General features: G+C 39.3%; 1 protein-coding gene across 2 annotated transcripts in view; it reads right to left on the reverse strand.

Moving 5' to 3' along the window:
• LOC130930220 (epidermal retinol dehydrogenase 2-like) overlaps positions 1-23,905 on the reverse strand; it is a 47,554-nt gene that overhangs the window by 13,746 nt on the left and 9,903 nt on the right. The window contains exons 3-7 of one of the 2 annotated variants that reach the window (XM_057858012.1): positions 23,001-23,132; positions 22,761-22,860; positions 17,600-17,744; positions 6,709-6,834; positions 571-864 (exon numbers count right to left, since the gene is read on the reverse strand). In XM_057858012.1, the coding sequence (XP_057713995.1) occupies positions 756-864; positions 6,709-6,834; positions 17,600-17,744; positions 22,761-22,860; positions 23,001-23,132 (612 nt within the window). In that variant the 3' untranslated portion in view covers positions 571-755. Of the gene's footprint in view, positions 1-570; positions 865-6,708; positions 6,835-17,599; positions 17,745-22,760; positions 22,861-23,000; positions 23,133-23,905 lie in introns of those variants that run through there. The other variant, XM_057858013.1, reaches the window with a different exon arrangement.

Raw genomic sequence — 23,905 nt, forward strand, 5'->3', positions numbered from 1 at the left:
ATGAAGAATTCAGGGATTTAAGCATTTATTCACAATAATTTTCACCGCTAAAGCTCGGTTTACATATGGCAGCCGCCACATTGACTAACAGACTAGCATCATACTTCGACATATTTACGTAAAATAAATGCTAATCGCATGTTTTTTTTGTTTGTTTTTTTTATTTTTAACAAAAATTGAGACTGTTTTACGTCCATATGCATGAAGAATTCAGGGATTTAAGTATGTATTCACAATAATTTTCACCGAAAAAAGGTCTTTGTCTGTAATTTCACTCGGTCAGCTTTGACAACCACGCGAACAATGCAGGCCCCCTATTAATCGGCCCCGCGCACCGTCAATATCGTTATGAAGTCTATGAGTCAACATATTTTAAGGATAAAGTTAAAGGAAATTAGCAGGTGCAATGGCTGCAAAAATCAGTTGAAATGTGTTTCCATTCATGGAATTTGTCAACTCAATTGACATCTGTGGTAAAACTTTAACATCTTCACGCACGTTTGCTTCTCCTTATTGACCATGTCACACACCAATGCTTCTCATTGGAAAAAACCCCCAAAATAATTAAAACCTTAGAGCCAGAATGATGCATTGTGGGTGCGAAGTAGCGAGGGATCACTGTAATTGTTCAAGCGTACACCTTAAAGTCCATCACAACAACCTACTAGATCAGTTGCGAAGTAATCTTTAATGGCTCTTTTCATTCTTCTGTGAATACAGTAAATGATTTGGTCATGAGTTTGGCAGCCAATGAGTTAATAATATCTCCGAGTGCCTTCTGCAGTGCAAGTCGAGCGGCAGTCTACTTCCAATGAAAATCCCAGGTATGATCCGAGGAGTGAGGTCACCTTCCACTGAACGGTACTGAAGAGGATGTTAGAAGAAGGATGCATGTTGGGGATAAAGAACTCAAGAGACCCAAAAAAAAATGCAAGGAAACTGGACCATATTATACCGGTAATGAAATGGTTACACTGGCTTCCTCAGACTCAAATGATGAGAGAACACTACAAACACTTATGCCATGTCTACACCTACAAGGTTTTTTTTTTTAAACAGTATCTGCAACCACATCCATTCCATTTTTAAGTACATTCTTAACAATGCCAGACCTTAAAGTGGAAGCAGTTTCCCAAATCCCATCCAATCAAGAGTTAGATTCCATCTAGCGACGTAATTTCCTCAAATTGGAAACGAAGAATTTACTTCCAAACTTGGTTTTAGACTATTACAATGGAGTATTAGGGTCCAATAAAGAATAGGAAAATAAAGTACAATTGCTACGAGAAAAAAGTTATTATGTAGGGGTAATGTAGCTGTAAACCGCTTCGCACTTCACGTACAGTGGTATAAAAAACTATCTGAACCTTTGGGAATTTCTCTTCTTTGTCAAAATCACACAGATGAAAAAACAGTGTATGCCTGAACTAAAACCACCAAAACATTTATAGGTTTTCATATCTTAATGAGGATAGCATGCAAACAATGACAGAAGGGGGAAAAATAAGTAAGTGAACCCTCTGCCTAAGGACACTTAAAGAGCAACTGAAATCAATTTTTACCAAACAATTTAAGTCAGGTGTGTGCCCAATCACTGATGAGTGGTTTAAAGCTGCCGTGACCACTATAAAACTTGGGTAAGAAATTTCTAGATGAGAAGCATTGTCCCATGTGCATCACAGCTCGGTCAAAAGAGCTGTCTGAAGACCTACGATCACGGATTGTTGATTTGTATAAAGCTGGGAAAGGATACAAAACCATCTCTAAAAGTCTGGATGTTCATCAATCGACAGTCAGAGAACTTGTCTACAAGTGGAGAGAGTTTGGCACTGTTGCTTTTCTCCCAGGGAGTGGCCATCCACCAAAGATGATGCTATGAGTTCAGCGCAGAATATCCAGAGAGGTAAAAAAAAAAAAAAAAGAACCCTAGAGTGTCTGCAAAAGACTTACGGAAATCACCGGCACACAGTCCAATATCTCTGTGCACTCATCAACCTTATGTAAAACTATGGCCAAGATTGATATTCAGGGGAGGACTCCACAGAGGAAGCCACTGCTGTCTAAAAAAACCTTCTCGCTTGTTTAAAAAAGGCCCTTGGAGACTCCACAGAAGTTATTTTGTGAAAGTCAATGTCAAATTGTTTGGGAGTAACACACAACGTCATGTATGGAGGAAAAAAGGAACAGTTGTCCAACATCAACACCTCATCCCCACTGTGGAGGGAGCATCATGAATTGGGGCTGTTTTGCTCCCTCAGGGCCTGGACATGTAAAACTATGGCCAAGAATGGTGTTCACGGAAGGACTCCACGGAGGAAGCCACTGCTGTCTAAAAAAAACGTTGCTCGTTTAAAGTTTGCAAAAAAGCACTTGGACAGTGTGAGAGAATTTATTCATGCTTAAAACACAACCATTATACATTATATGTTGAATGCTTTTGTTATGCTTGCATGAGAACATTATAGCATAGAGTATCATTGTTATAATAATCTGTTGTAATCTTGTTGAGTGGGCCTTCTCATGGCCTTGACGATTGTAGACTGTATCAATACTCCCAAATATGGACGGTTATGTTTCGTTGTTTTTCAATATGCCCTGAATGAATACAAAGGAGGACTGTGGTTTCTTATCGTTGTTCCAGTTGGGACCGGTGCTCAAGGTCTCAGCTCAAAGATGTATGGAAAAATACCCAGCTTTGTGAGAATGAGTTTCGTTTCTTAGTCTCGTTTTTCTGTGGCCTTCGGCACCGGCCTTTACAACAGTATAAATTCCAGCCTTTATTGTACTGCTTTGTACTTTCTGGGTGATCACAGCTTCTGGCTGGGTCACATCATTCTGTACCCAAGAGCTCTTGCTTATAAAGACTTCGATAAGATCAATCCATGGTTGTGGTCGTATTTGTTTCTCTAATCAAGCTATCGAGGTCACACTTGTCTTGGAGTTCAAACTGAACTTCCTTGACAGACAGTCAACAAAAGTTTTGGAAAAATATTTTCTGATGAAACCAAAGTTGAATTGTCATGTGTGGAAGAAAAATGGAACCAACATCAACACCTCATCCCCACTGTGAAGCATGGACGTTTTGCTTCCTCAGGGCCTGGACAACTTGCAATCATTGATGGAAGAATGAATTCAAAAGTTTTGCAGGAAAACCTGAGGACGTCTGTCAGACAGTTGAAGCTAAAAAGAGGATGGATGCTGCAACAAGACAATGATCCCAAACACAGAAGTAAATCAACTTCAGAATGTGTATTTTGTTCTTCCGAAACCATTCTAGAGTGGCTAAGTCAAAGTCCAGACTTGAACACCATTGAGATGCTGTGGCATGACCTATAGACAGTGATTCATGCCAGACATCCCAGGAATCTGACTGAACTACAGCAGTTTTGTGAGAAGAATGGGCAAAGATTAGTCCTGATCGAGGTACCAGACTGATATGCAGCTACAGGAAGCGTCTGGTTGAAGTTATTACTGCCAAAGGTGGTCCACAAAATAATAAATGTGATGGTTCACTTACTCATTTTTCCCCCTTTGGTTATTGTTTGCATACTATCCTCATTAAAATATGAAAACCTATAAATGCTTGGGTGGTTCATCACTAGTAGACATCCAATCCAACCGTCCCATTTTAAATGGATTGAATTTGGGACGTATGTCACAGTCAATGGCAGCCAATGAGTTTGGTGTGTTTTTTTGCGAGACCGCAACATCAAGGGGCATGAACATTTTTCAAGGCACTGTTGAAAATGACCATTGCACTGATCTGGCTCCTCTCTAACCCCTTTTTGTGCATCACGAACAGAACAATTTCATGTGTAGGGTCGCCATTACACCACCAATTACAGCCACGTGGTGGATCCGAATAGGTTCAACGAGTCATCCATTATCATGGTTGAAAACAGCAACGTTTTTTTTAGGGATGAGTGGGGGAGAGAGACTTCAAATAGGGAAAATAACAAAATGATAACTGGTGCTCGGCAGATGGCAGCAATACAGATATTTTGGATCTGATCAGCTTTGATCACAGAGAGGAGAAAGAAAATGGCGATGCACTGTAAACCTGATGGTCAGATACAGTTCACACTTGAACAAAATATTCACTGCAGCGGACTACTCAAAGAGTTTGACCATGAGATTACAGGATTACCATCATGAAACCTTTTTTGGAGACATGCGACTGAAGCCGACGTCCGACGGCCTTAGCCCACAGCGCAGCTTAGCATCAACACCAGCTAGGCATGCTGCGTTTTCGGCCAGAGCGGCGCTTGATAAATGCTTGCTAATTAGGTAACGCACCAATTGGTTGGTTCGCCAAATGCGATTGAAAGAAACTAAAGCCAAAGTTCAAAATGGAGAGAAGGGAGGACCATACAGTTGGAGGCCGGAGCTCCTTAATAGCTTCTTCTACAGGTTAACTCTTTGTTGACAATGCCATTTATCTAGGTTTAATAGGTTGAAAAACCATAATATGGGTCTTTAAAGATGATCTGCAAATACAGTGCTGGACAAAAGTATTGTCAGCCTTCAATTCTTTCAGATAATGCTAAATTTCTCCCAGAAAATGATCGCAATTACAAATGCTTCGGTAGTAATATCTTCATTTATTTTGCTTGCAATGAAAAAACACAAAAGAGAATGGGGAAAAAAATAATAAATCATCATCATTTTACACAAAACTCCAAAAATGGGCCAGACAAATGTATTGGCACCCATTGAAAAATCATGCGATGCTTGTAATTAACAACACCTGTAACAGGTGGAAGCAATAACTAAATCACACTTGCAGCCAGTTAAAATGGATTAAAGTTGACTCAACCTCTGTCCTGTGTCCTTGTGTGTACCACATTGAGCATGGAGAAGAGAAAGAAGACCAAAGAACTGTCTGAGGACTTGAGAAGCAAAATTGTAAGGAATCTCAGGGCTACAAGTCCATCTCCAAAGACCTGAATGTTCCTGTGTCCACCGTGCGCAGTGTCAACAATCAGTGTAAAGCCCACGGCACTTTGGCTAACCTCCCTAGATGTGGACGGAAATGAAAAATTGACGAGAGATTTCAACGAAAGATTGCGCGGATGGTGGAAGGACCTCAACTAACATCCAAACAAGTTCAAACTGTCCCGCAGTCCGAAGGTACAACAGTGTCAACCTGTACTATCCATTGGCGTCTGAAACAAAAGGGACTCTATGGTAGGATACCCAGGAAGACACCACTTCTGACCCAGAGACATAAAAAAGCCAGGCTAGAGTTTGCCAAAACTTACCTGAGAAAGCCAAAAACGTTTTGTAAGAATATTCTCTTGTCAGATGAGACAAAAGTAGAGCTTTTTGGGAAAAGGCATCAACATTGAATTCACAGGAAAAAAACGAGGCCTTCAAAAGAAAACACGGTCCTCACAGTCAAACATAGCGGAGGTTCCCTGATGTTGTTGTTGCTTTGCTACCTCTGGCACTGGACTGCTTGACCGTGTGCATGGCATTATGAAGTCTGAAGATGTCGGGCCCAGTGTGAGAAAGATGGTTCTATCTCAGAGTTCATGGGTCTTCCAGCAGGACAATAACCCAAAACACACTTGATAAAGCACTAGAAAATGGTTTGAGAGAAAGCACTGGAGACTTCTAAAGTGAGTCCAGACCTGAATCCCATAGAACACCTGTGGAGAGATCTGAAAATGGCACGCTTCAAATCTCAGACCTGGAATATTTGGCCTAAAACTGGTCTAGAATTCCAGCAGTGCTTTGTAAGAATCTCATTGATGGATACCAGAAGCGGTTGTTCGCAGTCATTTTGTCTACAGGTTGTGCAACCAAGTATTAAGCTGAGGGTGTCAATAATTTTGTGAGGCCCATTTTTGGAGTTTTGTGTAAAATGTAGGGGTGTCAAACGATTAACATTTTTGATCGCGTTAATTACAGCTTAAAAATTAATTAATCGTTATTAATCGCAATTCAAACCTTCTATAAAATATGCCATATTTTTCTGTAAATTATTGTTGGAATGGAAAGATAAGACACAAGATGGATATATACATTCAACATATGGTACATAAGTACTGTATTTCTTTATTATAACAATAAATCAACAAGATGGCATTACCATTATTAACATTATGTTAAAGCGATCCATGGATAGAAAGACTTGTAGTTCTTAAAAGATAAATGTTAGTACAAGTTATAGAAATTTTATATTAAAACCGCTCTTCATGTTTTCGTTTTATTTAAATTTGTAAAATTTTCAATCAAAAAATAAACTAGTAGCCCGCCATTGTTGATGTCAATAATTACTTACACAATGCTCATGGGTGCTGAAGCCTATAAAATCAGTCGTACCCAAGCGCCAGCAGAGGGCGGCAAAACTCCGAAAAACACAACAAGTACACCTTTCACTCTGCTGTCATTTTAATCTGTTTGAGCGGGGCATTTGTGCGTTAATTGCGTCAAATATTTTAACGGGATTAATTAAAAAAATTAATTACCGCTCGTTAACGCGATAATTTTGACCTAGTAAAATGATAATTATTTTCTTTCTCTTTTATGTTTTTTCATTGCAAGCAAAATAAATGAAGCTATTACTACCAAAACATTTGTAATTGCAATCATTTTCTGGGAGAAACTGATAGCTGACAGAATTGCAGGGGTGCCAATATTTTTGGCCAGCACTGTAAATGAACGTTACGTATACTTTGGTTAAAAAAAAGGGTAGGGACTAACTTCTTGAGCGCAGCGATGTAGTACATGCTCTTGGGCAACAGAAGAAAGACTTCGTCCGTGAGTACAGCGTGGATGATCTTCTTTGCGACGTAATTTGGGTCGAGGATCGGGAGCAGTCGGGGCCATCTGTAACAGACGTGAACAACATCAGGTTTAACGTTAGTAGTGGAAGACTAAAATAGTATGTCAAAATTAATTGTACGTCTAGCACCGTCAGTCATAGCTACTGAGGTAACATTACTGTTCCAGTGGAAAATTTGAAGTCGAAATGGTCGTATGTCGATCAGGATTTTCCCATAACAATACTGTACATTATTATTCCATTAATTCTTTCCACAGCCCGAAAACCTACACTAAATTCTTAATAAATACTGCCGTTACTAGGCATGTGCCGGTATGAGATTTTGACGGTATGATAACCGTGAGCAAAAATACCACGGTTTCACAGTATTGCAATTATAGCTCCAAAATGTGTTATTTTGAGATGTATGGGTTAAAAAAAAAAATTCCATTGAACAGGATTTTTTTATTTTTCAGAACATAGTTACAAATTGGAACATGAATATATTGTTAAAATAAATGATCAATAAAAAAAAATATTTTTTAAAATTAAAATATAACCTATAGACTATACCCACAGCCACCGCTAAAGTTGCTCAAGATTAGAGCTAGAACAAAATAATTTCTAGAGGTGTGCAAAATTTCCGATTCTTAGATTATTCGCGATTCGGCCGTGGAAGATTCGAGAACGATTCACAAACATCTAAATTCCGATTATTGAAATATGCCAAGTAAAGCGGAAGTACACAACACTCAGTGCGCCGCGCGGTCTTCAGGACGGAACGGAGCGAGAGTAGCTAAACATCATGCTTCCCATTACCCGGCCCCTCGGGTAATGCCAATGCTCAACTCACGGCTCTAGCTCAACTCATGCAACAAGATAAAAAAAAAAACACAACAACATACCTGACTGCTGCCGAAAAGCTGCTGCAAAGTACATCCATATGTTACGGTGGATATCATTTATATAGGACTAGATGATATATAGATTTGGTAGTGTTAGCAGCACATCTACAAAAAGCTAGATGCGGACGTTATAAACGGCTGCCATCTTAAAGCAGTACACTTCCCTGCAAGGCTGTTGTAGCGAACCTTCCAAGCAAACCTAATTAACTTTTTATCCGAAATACTCCTAAATCGGTAAAATATTAACTTGAATCCATCTTTAAAATAGTTTTAAAACTTTCACATGTCGAAAGTAGACAAAAGGGAAATTATGGAATAACGGGAGCAATTTTAATAAATTTAACGGTTGATTCATAACATTAAATTAATTGAATGTAGTTTAAAGTTGCTGATACAGAATGGGGACTGGAGTTTTTTATTTAATGTTATTTTTGTATATTTGTTTACTGCTACATGTTAACTTGATACTGAAATAGTAGTGTGGTTTAGCCTGAGAGTACTTTTGAACAATTTTGGAACTAATGTACAAAACATTAAAAAAAAAAAAGAGAAAAAAAAAAAAAGGAGGGGGGGTGCATCAATAATCGTTTGATAATCGAATCGGAGCCTCTGAATCGTAATCGTAATCGAATCGTTAGGTGCCCAAAGATTCCCAGCTCTAATAATTTCTACAAAAAAGTAAAACAATTATGAATAAAATTTTTAAAAAATTATACTGCATGACTTTTTTATGAGGATGGAAATGCTCCAGTGAAGTTTCGCCATTTTCAGCCACTGTGTCAACTCTAGTCTACATGATGTCATGCCTTTGTGTTAAAAAGAACATAAAGAATTCATAAGTTAATAAGTTAGTTCAAAATGTATTAGTTAGTTAAAATGTAAAATATTGTTGTGGAAAGGTTTCATCTAATAAATAAATAAATAAAAAGAAAATTAAAAAAAAACATTGGGAGTGAGACCTCTTCTTGATCCAGCGAACGTGGATTTGTGCTTAGGGCAAGAGCATCTTTCTCAATTAAACGATCTTTAACGCTATGTCTTTTCCCCCTTCATTAAAGCGAATCAAGCTTGTTTTCTCACTCTGTGGCTGTAACACTCGACGAAGTTGCTCTCCCAGCTAAGCCTAGGCTAACATTCGTCTTTGTAAGCTTTTAGTTAGCTTGTATATTGAATTTGAAAGGAAAATGTGTGTTTTGTTTTTGGCGAACTTTTTCATGGTGCTAATCAATTGAAGCTACTCACACATGGAAAAATACAATTGTACAACGTTTTAAATGTATTCATTTTGTATATTCCACTTACCACGATTTGAGAGCTCAATAAATTGAAGAAAAGAACACCTTATGTCTGGAGTATTTGTTTTTGGGTTCGCTGGCTGTCTAGCCGTTAGCGTCACTTTCACGCACAGCAACAAACGGGAGGGTTGAGCGCTGCCGCGCCACGCCATTTCTGGCTGCATTTTTAACACATGAAAAATAGCGAATACCGTACAACGGTCTGACGGAAAATTTTAGTGGTATTGAGACTGCGCCGTTTTCACACCACGGTAAAAAAAACGGTAACCGGCACATGCCTAGCCAGTACTATAGGAAATAGCAATTACACAGAGCAAAACAAATACATTATGAATAAAAATTGGAATAATACTATAAGAAGAATAAAAATACCTATAATAATGTAACGAATCTGGTTCTAATGGGGCGAAAGTGTTTTCGTGGTGTACCTGAACACATCACGTGGCTGACTCGACAGAGCCCGAGGCGTTGCACTAGTTGATCGAATAAATGATTAGAAACCGCACCCCGAGCTCATATTTTTCTATCATTTCAATGGTAAGCATCACCTTTTTTTCCATCACCTGCACTAACTTTGTTGGAATCCCTGTTGATTTCTCTAGGAACGATGTATGATTTTTATAGGAACTATTTTCTCCACTAGAGGTCACTCATGCTCTTTGGACAAATGATGCTTCAGTTCTGCAGTTTTTTTCCCTCTCGCCAGAATTCAATGATTTTATTTGAATTTCTTTAGCTTAATGGGGTAATGAAAGAGGTTATAGTACAGTATAATAATAAGGGTTCATATAGATAACGTTGTGCTGAAGGGAAAAAAAAACATTGTTTAATAAATAAAAAATATCTAACATCGTAATCAGTTACTCACAATGTTACTCATGACTTGAGTATTCCTTTCATCAAATACTTTTTATTTGTACTCAAGTACATTTTTTGGATGACTACTTTTACTCTCACTTGAGTAAATATTTTGAAGTAATGCTACTTTGGAGTAAAAATTTGGCTACTCTGCCCACCTCTACACATATCTAACATCTATTGTCGTCAAAGCTAAAAATACACCAAAACAGACACAGTTCACGGAAACCAAATTTATCACTCAGGTCAAGACTTTTGACTGGTGGAATGCTCAAAGATTTTTACTGTTGAAATGAGGGGCTTATTTTAGTAGTGGAGCCAAACTAGAAACAGAAAGTGACATGTTAGGAGCTGCCATAAAGCATGACTTTGGGGTTTCAGACGTTTGAAGGTCGGTCGACGTACAAACTGACATCTTGCAGCAGCTGCTGTATTTTACGGCAGGTATTTTGGCTTGGGGGTAGGTGAAGTGAGACATGGTCAGTCAAATGTGCTAAACATCAGCACAGATCCCGAAGGCAGTTGGTTTTTAAAGATTGAGGTCTCTGTATTGCGTTGGATGCTTTGTGTATGTAAAAACTTTCACGCAATTGAGATTTTTTGCCGTCATCCATCCAACTTTCATGCCGGCTATCCTCACGAGGGTCATGGGGGTGCTGGAGCCGATCCTAGCTAACTAACACTAAGCGGGGTACAACCCGAATTGGTTGTCAGTTGCTTACGTCAACTAACACTTTTTTCATGACAATGACGAGACAATAACAAACTAAAAACATATTTTGGGAGACTAAAACATAACGAGCTAAATGCCAGTTTTCATCTGACAAGCAGAGAACAAGATGAAAATGCCCAATAGTTTCGGTCACATGTTCCCAATGCGTGACATTTTATGTGTAGTTAGCCTACATCGTAGCAGTGTTTGGTTGTGTCACTCCTGACCAGTGTTGGGAATAACGCTGTTATGTAACGGCGTTATTTTTTTCAGTAACTAGGTAATCTAACTAATTATTTTTTCCGCCGTTACCGTTACTGACGGTCAAAAACGGTGCGTTCCTTACTCTGAATAAATTGAAGAAACTACCAACCGTAGCGAGTCTGCTCTGTTTATTTGTCATCCAAGACTTGGGGTGTGTTCAGGTTCGAGAATAGTGCACGTATTTCTTATGACTCCAGGCTGTTTGTCCCTGCTCATTCAATTAGACAATGATTTCCAAAGCTTGCTAGTTTCTGTGTTTGCTACACCTGAATGCTAGCCTCGTTCCCATCCCCCACCGTCAGATAGCAAGAATGCCGCTTCCGTCTTGAGGACGGCAGAAGCTTTGAGGGTGACTGGAGGAGTAGTGGGACGAGGCTACCTGAATGCACCCCCTGGATAGATGCGATGGAAGATATTGTGATTGGCTGTGGGTTAGAGTCATGTGTCCTGGTAAGCCAATCAGAGCCGGTGTTTTAACACACAAACCGGAACAGCGTGTGCGGCAAACACACACACGAAAAAAAGATGCAGAGGGATATGATGGCAGAGTGTCCTTTACGAGGTGGAGATATAAAACTATTTCAAGTTGATCGAAATTAAAGGAAAGAACGTGCATGTAAAGTGTAATTTATGTCCCGGGGCAAAGCTTTTGTCGACATCTGTGATAAGCAATTCAAATCTGCTGAAGCACCTAACAACTACACACGCTACCACAAAGCTAGTGGCGAAAAATCTAATCGTTTATTTTTGTTGCACTTCAAGTGTAGGATAAATCCGTTGCTGGTGCGGTGCAATAAATATTACAAGGTTCTATAACACAACTACCGGTCTGTTCTTCTCTATTCAACTGACTCGAATACTGCTCAGAAAATTTCAAATGCTTTGACATACAACAACTTCTTTTTAAAGTAACGGAAATAGTTACTTTCCCTGGTAACTAGTTACTTTTACGATAGAGTAATTCAGTTACTAACTCAGTTACTTTTTGGAAGAAGTAGTGAGTAACTATAACTAATTACTTTATATCCATTACTGCTCCTGACGTGCTACGCAACCCCCTCAGACTTACTAGTGTCGTCTCCAGTCACTCCAGCTTGCAGACACGGTAAGATTTGTTTTCTTATCTTGGCCAGAGAGAATATACAATGTTATTTTAGCTTTAAAGGTCTGTGCTAAGTGATCATCACACACTAAATGTAACGCCTAACATTAGCATAGCATTTGTGTTGCTCGTGTCGCGTTCAAGAACTGTTGAATTTCTAGCCATCAGCCACCTTGCTGTCCACGACAATGTGTTGGAATAAAACCCAGGGGGAGGATTGACGGTCGTACGGATAAAACGGAGACGTATACAGGGAGTTCCTACACTGGCAGCGTAGCCCGAATTTCCAAGTCGGAATTAACCCATTAGAGTACCCCAGAATAACTATCCAAAAATTTCAAAAGTATTGTAATTTCCTTAATGATGGAGGACACACTGCCCTCTGGTGGCAGCGATGGGACTGGCTGGACTGTCGCCTTATTACTGAGGAACAAACTCTTGTCTGACATGGATTACAGACAGCTGCGCTCTGGTTTGGCCCACATAAGGCTGTAAGTTGTTTCCGCTAATATATGTTTGTGTATGCATTTTTAATTAAGTTTACGGCTACAGTTTGTGGAGTTCACTGTGAGCAATTTGCTTTGAGAATTGTAACTACATTAGCATTCGTAGCATTTAAGCTAGCAGACTGAACTTGATGGTTTGAACCAATTGTTCTGTGTTGGAGGAGATAGTACCTTTCCCCGTAAGCATAGCTAACTGTTTGCATTATTTTAACACACTTAATATAATCAATCAGGGAATAGTATGGTTTCTCGTATTTACTGTTTGACTGTATTACTGTAACACACCCAATATAAAATAAATAGCACCTATACCATAGTTTAAGGAAAACAAGCAGAATACAGGGCATAAGAGATAAACAACACCTTCTTATCACGCAAGTCCAACGTGCGCGTCATACAACTGACTGAGCAACATTGACGCAGACAAGCCCACGTCTGCACCACCAGCTCTCGCAATCTGTTCTCCCGGATAGTCCAGAACAAACGTCCTGTCCCAGGAACACCGGAAAACGCCCGATATCCAATTGATCACACGACTGACAAGACTCCAAGAGCCCCTTTGATGCTGAGGTGGCAAAATCCACAACTCTCGTTGCCCGGACAACAGTCACTCCCGAATCCTCCTGTCCAATCCACAAACAGACAATAATTCTAAACAAACCCTTCTTCTTGCCCACATCCCACCCCGCGAGACCTTTCAAAAGACTGAATGTTTAACTAATCGTGGTCATTTTTTCTCGGGAACCTTTTGTTGACGTGTGATATGGTGACCTTGGGACTAGTTTGCCTCCTCGCCTGAGTCTGTTTCGCCTTCCTGTTTGATTGCTGTCGATCCGAATAAATTGTCAACCTGTTCTCGGTGAGCCTTCTTTAAACCTTTCAAACTGGATTCAGAACAAAGGGTTAAGACTAAGGTGAATGCACGGGAGTTTGGCTTTCTGCCCGGATTGTTGGGGTCTCGTTGGAGCTGCGCCAGCGCGGGTACTGCGGTTCAGCTGGCATGATTCCGGCGGTCTGGCTAGAAGGTCACATTCATTCAGTGTCAACTGTTTTATTGTCAAAATGAGTGTCGTTTTGAGTATATGTGCACATATGTGTGTTACAGTTAAACAAATTGTCAAAAGTGAAGCAAAAAGCTTCAAAAAGCGAAACTGCCTTGTTTACCGTCTGTCAAGATGAACAACTTCACATTTGTGAAATGGCGGCCGAGACTCCAGTGTCGTAAAGTCGAAATCGCGTATGTCAAGTACGTCGTAACCCGGGGAATACCTGTATCGACGCTTGACGAGTCCAATCAAATGATGTACAGTAGACGTGCCGGGATCCCCATTAGAGGCGTGCAAAATTCCCAATTCTGAGATTATTGGCGATTCGGCCGTGAAAGATTCGAGAACGATTCACAAAAATCCAAATTCTGATTATTGAATTATACCAGGTAAAGCAGACCTAAAACACAGTCAGCGCAGTCCTCGGGACGCAATGAGGAACAGACAGAGAGTAAATATCATGTTCAACTCATGCCGCTAGATAAAAAAAAAAAAAAAATACCTGACTGCGGCCGACGGCTGCTTCAAACAACGCCCAGTTGCTAGTTGCTACAAACATACGGCCACATACGGCTATAGTAGATATCACATATATGTAGAGCTAGATGCAAAGTGACAGACTTGCCGTTTAGTAGTTGCCGCATTGTTAACAGCTGCCATCTTAAAGCAGTAGACTTCTTTAGAAGGCTCTGTTGGAGCGAACCTAATTAACTTTTTATCTAAAATACTCCTAAATCAGCAAAATCTTAACTTGAATCCATCTTTAAATGATGAAACAGTTTTAAAAGTTTGACATGTCAAAAGTAGACGGAAGGGAAATTATGGAATAACGGGAGAATTTTAACAACTTTAACGGTTGATTCACATCATTAAATTAATTGAATGTAGCTTAAAGCTGCTGACACAGAATGGGACTTAGTATTTTATTTACTGTTTTAAACTGTTAACATGATACTGAAATATTAGTTTGGTTTAGCCTGAGAGGATTTTTGAACACTTTTGAAACTAATGTACAAAACATGAAAAGCGCGGGGGGGGGTAACATCAATAATCGATTTATAATCGAATCGGAGCCTCTGAATCGTAATCGAATCATTAGGTGCCAAAAAGATTCCCACCTCTAGTCCCCATTGTGGCGGACAGCAAGGTGGCTGATGGGTATAATTCCGAGCAAGATGACCAATTACCCCACTCGCAACCATGAACGAATGTGATGCATATGAAGTTGTGGTAGCAGTCATGGATACGTTTTTAAAAAGGACAACTTCGAAATCCTGGACAAGATTCTGACCCAAATAAAAGGCCCTAGTAAAAAAAAAAAAAAAAAAAAAAAAATCGATGAAAACTACGTTTCGTTCGGATTTACTTTCACCGGGGATGAAACAAAACCTTAAACCAAAAATCTTAATGCACGAATCCGATTTTTTCGTGTTTTTCCCGACTCGAGTCAGGCATTAACTTGACGGTCTGAACGGGACAAGTCGCATAGAAGCGGACCATTTCAAATCCGATCTGAGTCACTTTCGTATGTGGTTCAAATCCGATCTGGGCCACATTTTTTCAAAACGTGAATGGCGGTCTGAATTGTCAAGACTCCCAAATCGGAATTCATGCAGCAATTACGCGTCAGCAAAGAGCAAGAGGCATGGAGGACGGCAGCCATGTATGCCTAGCTTGACCACAGTCATAAAAAAAAAATAAAATGAAGAAGAGAATAAGACTTACAATTTTCGATTTTCATTCTGTGCGCCGAATGAGCAATATTTCATTATTGCACACATGGCCGAATCGGGGCAAACTGACACACCCACGTCATTTCACGCACACACGTCAAGGCTCATGTGTGTGCGGTATGCGTTCTATCAGTCCAAACTTTGAATATAAGACTTAACGGGGATTATTAATGTCTGTTATTTGTGTCCTCTTTTAGGAAATCAAAATATGATCACTCTGGAATGACATATAGCTAGCATGTGTAATTTGTTTTGATGCGTCTGCGCATGCAGGTCTCTTTGCTGAGCGCATCTCGGACTGCGAATTAGTGCGCATGCGTGATACTTGAAAGGTCTGAACTAGGGCTGTCCCAAACGACTAATTTTCTCCCGATAAATCAGCCGACTATTTTTACGATTAGTCGACTAATCTTCAAAAAAAAAATTTATTAATTTTTTTTTTTTTTTTTTTTTACTAATTTAGCAATGAAATTTTTGTTGACGCTTATCAATTCACAAAAACATTTTGGAACACTTAAATTCTTTATTAAAGTACAAATAAACATAAATAACAATAATAAATCACAAACAATGAGTTCAAATGCTGATAGAATTAACTTGTGCAAAAGAATAGAATGTAAACAGATTCAGAACACTGACTTCACCTTTCCAACATGATTCAAAACAATTCTTAAAAAAATACCTAGCATTAATATTATAGTATACTGTAGTACTATATATGTACTATAGTATTATAATAATTATTCATTGCCAGATTTTTCATAAATTTTAAAGGCATTCTTAGTGTAGAATCTGAAGTATGTGGGATTAACTCCAGAAATCGTTATTTATATGACGAACATGACATGCTTTTATTTTGAAATGTTCACCGGAAGTACGCTCGCTAAACCGCTAATTTATGCTGTACAGTCCACAAAAAAAAAAAAAAATCACTTTTTGTCATTGCACGTGGCGTCAGTAATAGATTTTTTTGTCCTTTGCAAATGCTGTTAACCAGCGATTTTTCATGTTTGAAGTGCCTGTTTTATAGCCGGCTAAAGTAGGTCGTATTTTTTCCCCATTCACTTCAATGTAGCAATGCTAACGTATATAGTGTTTAATATAGATGTGTTTTCTTATTTTGTATGTCTGAACTTTAATTCTACAGCGTGTTGATGACAGAAAAGAACTGGAGTTTCATATGCCATCAGCACGCACGCACAAATGTACATACGCACGCGCGCGCAGCGATAAAACGCAGCCGTGAAAATGACCGCCCTCATTTTTATTTACCACGCGATAAATGGAATCATTGCATATCGGGACAGGCTTAGCAACTTCTATAAACATGTCATTAGTTAGTTAGATGGACTTACAATCTCCTGTCGTTATCATTCACGGCCGACGTGCAGCCAAGCTTGGCATTGAAGAGACAGGACACAACAGTGTACCCTCCTTTCTTTTAAAAATAAGTCAATGTTTTGGACACTCTGGTGCGCTTTTTTTGGCTTTGTGCCGATTTCCCCGCTTGCATACCAAGCGTCCGACATTCTGAACTTTCCACGCATATATTTTTTTAACACTTCATTAACCGTCGACGGGATGTTGTGCTCATCGACGGATTTACGTCGTCGACAGTGTCGACTAGTCGGGACAGCTCTAGTCTGAACGGGCACGCCCAAAAAACAGATATGGCAAAAAATCGGATTTGTGCATTAAGACCTGTAGTATGAACCTAGCCTATGTTTCACGTTCTATCAAATACAGTCCTACAGTCCATAAGCGGCTTATTTCCGACAAATCCTCAAAAACGGAACTATCTACAAGAACCGCTTTGCTCTGCGACATTGTATTCAAGCAGATAGTTGCTTGGTCACGTCTGTAGCTCCTGCCTGTTTCTCCTGATTGGTCGGAACAGCAGATGACAGAAGAAGTGGTCGGACAATTGACGTTTGCAAGACGCTACTGCACGATCAATCCATCAGGAAGTTCAGTCTTGCTTGCAAGGCTAATGTATCATAATAATCCCTACAATTTTTATTCTGACAATTTTTCCAAAAGTCTATATTTGAACATAATTATTTATCATTAAACTGTATTTTGAGCCATTAGATCATTAGCTGCAAAATACAATTAAGTTGGATTATTCTGTGGCTTGTACAATGTTTAAAGTAAATTTCATAACCATCAGCAATTACGCTAAGAGCTCACAGTGAGATCATGAGCGCCTTCCTAAATGAGCGCTGCTCAATTTCACCACGGGAAAGACGTACACTCCACAATATTAGTCCTAATTGTGATTTGGAACATTAAGCCGGCAATGCTGACCGGATGGCCATTTTGTGGGAAGCGCATTGACTTAAACAAAAGGCAAAATTGCACCTAATAGGTTGAAAGGAAGAACCCGTCACCGACAGTAAAGGCACCTACTTAGTTTGACATCCGTCGAACATTCCGGTATTAATGAAGTACGGACAAACAATGGTGGTTTTGATGCCGTCTTTGCCAGTGGCGAGGAGTTCCAGTCCCACAGATTCTGCAAAGCCGACGGCTCCGAACTTGCTGGCGCAGTAGTCTGCAAGGGATGGGGTGTAAAACAAGGAACGCAAAAAGAAAATTCAGAACAAAACAGAAGAAAATAGTGAATTTAATAGACATTTGTTGACATTGGTAGATGTCAAATCCGTTTGAACTGGGATGGTTGGCAATGAATGATAATGACATTTTAACCCGACATTGTCCAACTCCAAAAATCAGATATCGATGCGATACCGAAATGCGGTAGTGGACTTTACATTCACTCAAGTCATTTATTGTTCATTGAATTTTTGAAACATGAATACAAATAGTCAGCTCGCAGGTCTTAGTATGGAGACATCTAAAGGTCAATAAGCATAACTAATGTGCTAAACTGTGACCAAACCTTGTACAACCAGTGCTGGCCAAAAGTATTAGCCCCCCCTGCAATTCTGTCAGATAATGCTCAATTTCTCCCAGAAAATGACTGCAATTACCAATGCTTTTGTAGTAATGTCTTTGTTTATTTTGCTTATAATGGGAAAAAAAAAACATGATAATTTTACACAAAACTAAAAAATATGGGCCGGACAAAAGTATTGGCACCCTCAGCCTAATACTTGGTAGCACAACCTTCTAGACGAAAACATTGGGAGCAACTGCTTCCGGGTTCCATCAATGAGTTTCTTACAATGCTCTGCTGGAATTTTAGACCATTCTTCTTTGGCCAACTGCTCAAAGACTGACATTTGAATGGTGCCATTTTCAGATCTCTCCACAGGTGTTCTATGGGCTTCAGGTCTGGACTCACTTTAGAAGTCTCCTGTGCTTTCTCTCAAATGAATCATTTATGTATCAGGTCATTTGGGGACATTTGGGGGGCGCATCCTGGACAAATCAAGTCATTTGGGGACCGCGTCCTGGCAAAATCAGGTCATTTGGGGACATTTGGTGGCGCGTCCTGGTCATATCAGGTCATTTCGTGACATTTGGTGGGCGCCTCCTGGTCTTATCAGGTCATTTGGGGACATTTGGGGGGCATGTCATGGTCAAATCAGGTCATTTGGGGACATTTGGGGGGCGGGTCCTGGTCAAATAAGGCCATTTGGGGACATTTGGGGGGCGCGTCCTGGTCATATCAGGTCATTTTCATGACATTTGGAGGGCGCGTCCTGGTCATATCAGGTCATTTGGGGAAATTTGGGGGGCACGTCCTGGTCACATCAGGTCATTTCGTGACATTTGGGGGGCGCGTCCTGGTCATGTCAGGTCATTTGAGGGCTGTGTTCTCGTCATATCAGGTCATTTGGGGACATTTGGGGGCACGTCCTGGTCATATCAGGCCATTTGGGGACATTTGGGGGGCACGTCCTGGTCACATCAGGTCATTTCGTGACATTTGGGGGGCGCGTCCTGGTCATGTCAGGTCATTTGAGGGCTGTGTTCTCGTCATATCAGGTCATTTGGGGACATTTGGGGGCACGTCCTGGTCATATCAGGCCATTTGGGGACATTTGGGGGGCGCGTCCTGGTAATATCCGGTCACTTGGGGAAATTAGGGGGGTGCGTCCTGGTCAAATCAGGTCATTTGGGGATATTTGGTGGGGCGTGTCCTGGTCATATCAGGTCTTTTGGGGGGGGTGTCCTAGTCATATCAGGTCATTTGGGGACATTTGGGGGCCGTGTCCTGGTCATATCAGGTGTTTTGGGGGACAAATGAATGGGAAAGTTTTTGGCAAATTTCTGGGGAACCGTAAATTTTTTTCCAAATTCTGCATACAACTTTTATGCCCCTCACCGTCCCAGAATTTTTGATGCCCAAATTACGTGATTTGATCAAAAATTGTAGCTACATCTGGATACATTTTGAAACTTTTTTGTTTTGTTTTTGGAAAAATCGGCGTTTACCGGCAAACGGAAAATTTTTTGGGGCCGTTCGAAAAAAAGCCTGCGTCATGCGAAAATTCTGGACGTTTAAATACTTGAACTTTGGCGATCGGGGAAATGGTTTGGGCTGTGCGGCGCGCCGAAAAAACGCTGAGAATTTATTGAATAATGATAATGATAATTAAAAAAAAAAAAAAAACGATAAAGTTGCAGAACCACATAATCTTGGCCTTTGCAAGGCAAATCCCTAGATAACTAAGTAGTTTTGTTTTGGTTCATCTTTTACAGTTTTATGCATTCGAAACAAAATATTACCCCATGAAGTACTGTAACAAATCATTGAGTCCCTGGAAAGGTGCTCTTAAAGTTATATGATTATTTCATTATACATTATTGAAACGTGCACAAGCTAAAGCTAATGGCCCCTAAATGACCATTGAAATAAAAACAATGATTTCCATCAAATGTTCACTCAATTTCAATGGAGGTATTGAACAGATGCAGCCAGTTTATGATCACGATGTTTTGTTGACGTAAACAGACAAACTGATGCCATGAGCCGTTTGATGAACTAGCACAGTTACCAGAAAGCTTTAGTACGGACATCTGTGTTTATAAAATGAAATCTGGATCGTAAATTTTATGTTTATTGACAGTGCTTTGTCAATTAAAAAAAAAAAAAAAAAAAAAAAAAAAAAAAAAAAAAAAAAAAAACAAAGCTGAATGCTGTTGTATTTACTAAATTGGACTTTGTTGTTGCATTAGGAGTCATTTCAAAGAATTGGATAATGCACTTCAGTATTGGTCAAAGGGTAGACTGGCAGAGTCTATCTAAAGAACGATTGGAAAATGGGGGCAAAGTGCAAAAGAAGAGATTGTGTGCAGTTGCTGTGATTATGGATGTCATATTGACTTAGTGACTAGTATCGATGGAAACACTAGTTAAAGAGGCATTTACAAAGCTTTTCACATCAATGCATTTGTTAGCTTTTCAAAATATTCCTTTAGAGGAAAACTAGAATAAAACTAGTAGTAAAGTAGTAGTACCAGCTGTCCACCATGTTTCGGAGAGGAAAAAAATCCAAAACATGGTTAAAAATGATAAAGTCTTATTATTACTATTGTGTAGACCTTATAATGATGTTGACATGACACAGGGCCAGTTAATAGGGGGCATATCTCCGTCAAAGCTGACCAAGTAGAAACACAGACAAAGAGCTTTTTACGTTGAAATTCTTGTGAATAAGTGCTTAAATCCCTGAATTTTTTTTATAGATATGGACGTAAAATGTCTCGATTGTTGGTCAAATGTAAAAACGGGCAATTAGCATTTATATTACGTGAATAGATGCTTAAATCCCTGAATTTTTTTATAGATATGGACGTAAAATGTCTTGATTCTTGGTCAAAAGCAAAAAACAGGTCGTTAGCAATGTTCTGCTAGTGTTCAAGTCACTGTGGCGCCACCTTATCACCACAAAGAGCTTTTACGTTGAAATTCTTGTGAATGAACTCTTAAATCACTAAATTCTTTACAGATATGGACGTAAACAGTCTCGATTATTGGTTAAAAGCAAAAAAAACGTGCAGTTAGCATTTATTTTTCGTAAATATGTTAAATTACAGTACTAGTTTGTTAGTGGATGTAGCTAGTGGCCGCCTGATGTCAACAGAGCTTTTCCGGTCAAAATTCTTGTGAACAAATGCTTAAATCCCCTAATTCTTTATAGATATGGACGTAAAACATTCTCCATTCTTTGTCAAAATAAAAAAAAAAATAAAAATAAAAAAAAAAGCATGCAGTTAGCATTTATTTTACGTAACTATGTCGAATGTTCTGCTAGTGTTTAAGTCACTGTGGCGCCACCTTATCACCACAAAGAGCTTTTTACGTTGAAATTCTTGTGAATGAACGCTTAAATCCCTAAATTCTTTACAGATATGGATGTAAACAGTCTCGATTCTTTGTTAAAAGCAAAAAACAGGCAGTTAGCATTTATTTTACATAAATATGTCGAATGTGCTGCTTGTCTTTAAATCATTGTTGCACTGTCTTGTCACCACAAAGAGCTTACGTTGAAATTTTTGTGAACAAATGCTTAAATCTCTGAATTCTTCATAGATATGGACGTAAAACAGTCGTGATTCTTGGTTAAAAGCAAAAAAAGTGCAGTTAGCATCTATTTTACATAAATGTCAAATGTGGTGCTTGTCTGTTACCTAATGTGTGGGCCCTCTTAGTACAACAAAAAGCTTTTTGCGTTGAAAATTCTTGTCAATTAATATTTACATCCCTGAATTCTTTATAGATATGGACGTAAAACAGTCTCAATTCTTGGTTAAAAGCAAAAAAAAAAAAAAATAAATAAAAAAAAAAAAAAATGAGCAGTTGGCATTTATTTTACGTAAATATGTCGAAGTACGATGCTAGTCTGTTAGTCAATGTGCCGGCCGCCATATGTGAACAAAGCTTTTCCCGTAAAATTCTTGTGAATAAATGCTTAAATCCCTGAATTCTTTATAGATATGGATGTAAAACAGTCTCTATTCTTGGTTAAAAGCAAAACAAACAAAAAAAAAGTGCAGTTAGCATTCATTTTACGTAAATATGTCGAACTATGACGCCAATGCCGTAGCGGCTAATTTCTCCCATTGATTTTTTTTTCACGTTTAAAATGCATGGTACGAAAAATATAATAATTACAAATCGCTCCTGAGACAATCCTTCCTGTTTGTTTGCGGTACAGCTGTCCTACTTTTTCAACCTAAATCAGGCGTTGGATCCCTGCATGTGTTGACTAACTGCGACCGACGGCGAGTAATTGAAGCGGACTGCAGGACAGCCCCCTACTTGAAGGCGTTGTGCAGTGTCTGATGGTTGTGACCCGTCAATACAATTATGAAGTCTATGGGTTCAGTTAATAGCACGGTACTTTTATCCATCCATCCATGTATCCATCCATCACCTACCGCTTAGTCCGGGGTCGGGTCGCAGAAGCATTAGCTGGCACTTTAATGGTATCCAAAAACTTTTTTTTTTTTTTTTTTTTTTAAATTAAAACACTTAAAAACTGGCAGCCCACCAGGCTTATAAAACACTGGGAGAAACCCTGTCGGGTATATCCTTCGTTTTTTTACAAACACAAGCTACTGCTGTTGCACTTTTCCAGAAATTAAAAGCTAGTACCTGCCAATCCATTGACACCTATGAGTCCCGCAGAGCTGGCAATGCTGACGAGATGGCCATGATTGTTTGCAATCATGGCAGGAAGGAAGGCCTTGTAAGTCTGTTGGAAAATACGCACGCAAAACAATCGCTGTTTTACTGTAAGTGCAATTTCTTTCTAGATCGATCACAATTGTGCAAACTAAAAAAAGTCATCATTCCGCATTGAAAATGTAAATCTCAATAAAAATCAAAACTGACCCAGAAGTGTGCCATTGTGTTGACTTCCATCGTCTTTTCAATAAGGGAATCGGGAGCATCCATGAACTTTTTTCCAGTCACGATGCCGGCATTATTGACCAAAATGCTGACATCACCCACCTCCCGCTTTACCTGTAGGGAAGTAGAGGCATTGGTAAATGTTGCAAAAATGTTCTTTTCTTCCTTGATGCATATGACAGTTTTCCGTGTGTGTGTAGCGACGCCCTTAAGGTGTTGCTCGTTTACTTTTTCTACACGTCACACGGCTTGTCATTTTACATAAGCTGAAAAAAATCATGTGAAGCTTGCCATAGTCTCTTGAACATGGAATTGAACTTACAAGGCACAAACAGCGAGATGAAATAACTAGCAAGCATGGGCTGCCGAAGTATTGCTCGTCTTACAGCAATCTGCGTTTGCTATGATCTCGAGTAGTCATGTCATAACTAGGGTTGTCAAACGATTAAAATTTTTAATCGAGTTAATTACAGCTTAAAAATTAATTAATCGTAATTAATCGCAATTAATCGCAATTCAAACCGTCTATAAAATATGCCATATTTTTCTGTAAATTATAAATATATTCTGTGAAATAAATTGTTGGAAGGGAAAGATAAGACACAAGATGGATATATACATTCAACATACGGTACATAAGGACTGTAGTGGGCATTTCACTCTACTGTCATTTAAATCTGTCTATGCTGTCCTCACTCCGAAGCGTCTACTTTTTCCAAAGCTAGACAGCTAGTGAATGACGCCTTAATAATTCTTCTTCCTTTTTCATCTGATTTATTAATAAAATGGCCTCAAACCATTGTCCTGTTTAGACCGTCGTAAAACTACAAAATAAAAGTACATAGGCATTGCATTAGCAACAACGTTAGCTTAGCACGCTATACAGG

Source organism: Corythoichthys intestinalis, chromosome 14, assembly GCF_030265065.1.
Source record: "Corythoichthys intestinalis isolate RoL2023-P3 chromosome 14, ASM3026506v1, whole genome shotgun sequence".
Lineage (NCBI taxonomy): Eukaryota > Metazoa > Chordata > Actinopteri > Syngnathiformes > Syngnathidae > Corythoichthys > Corythoichthys intestinalis.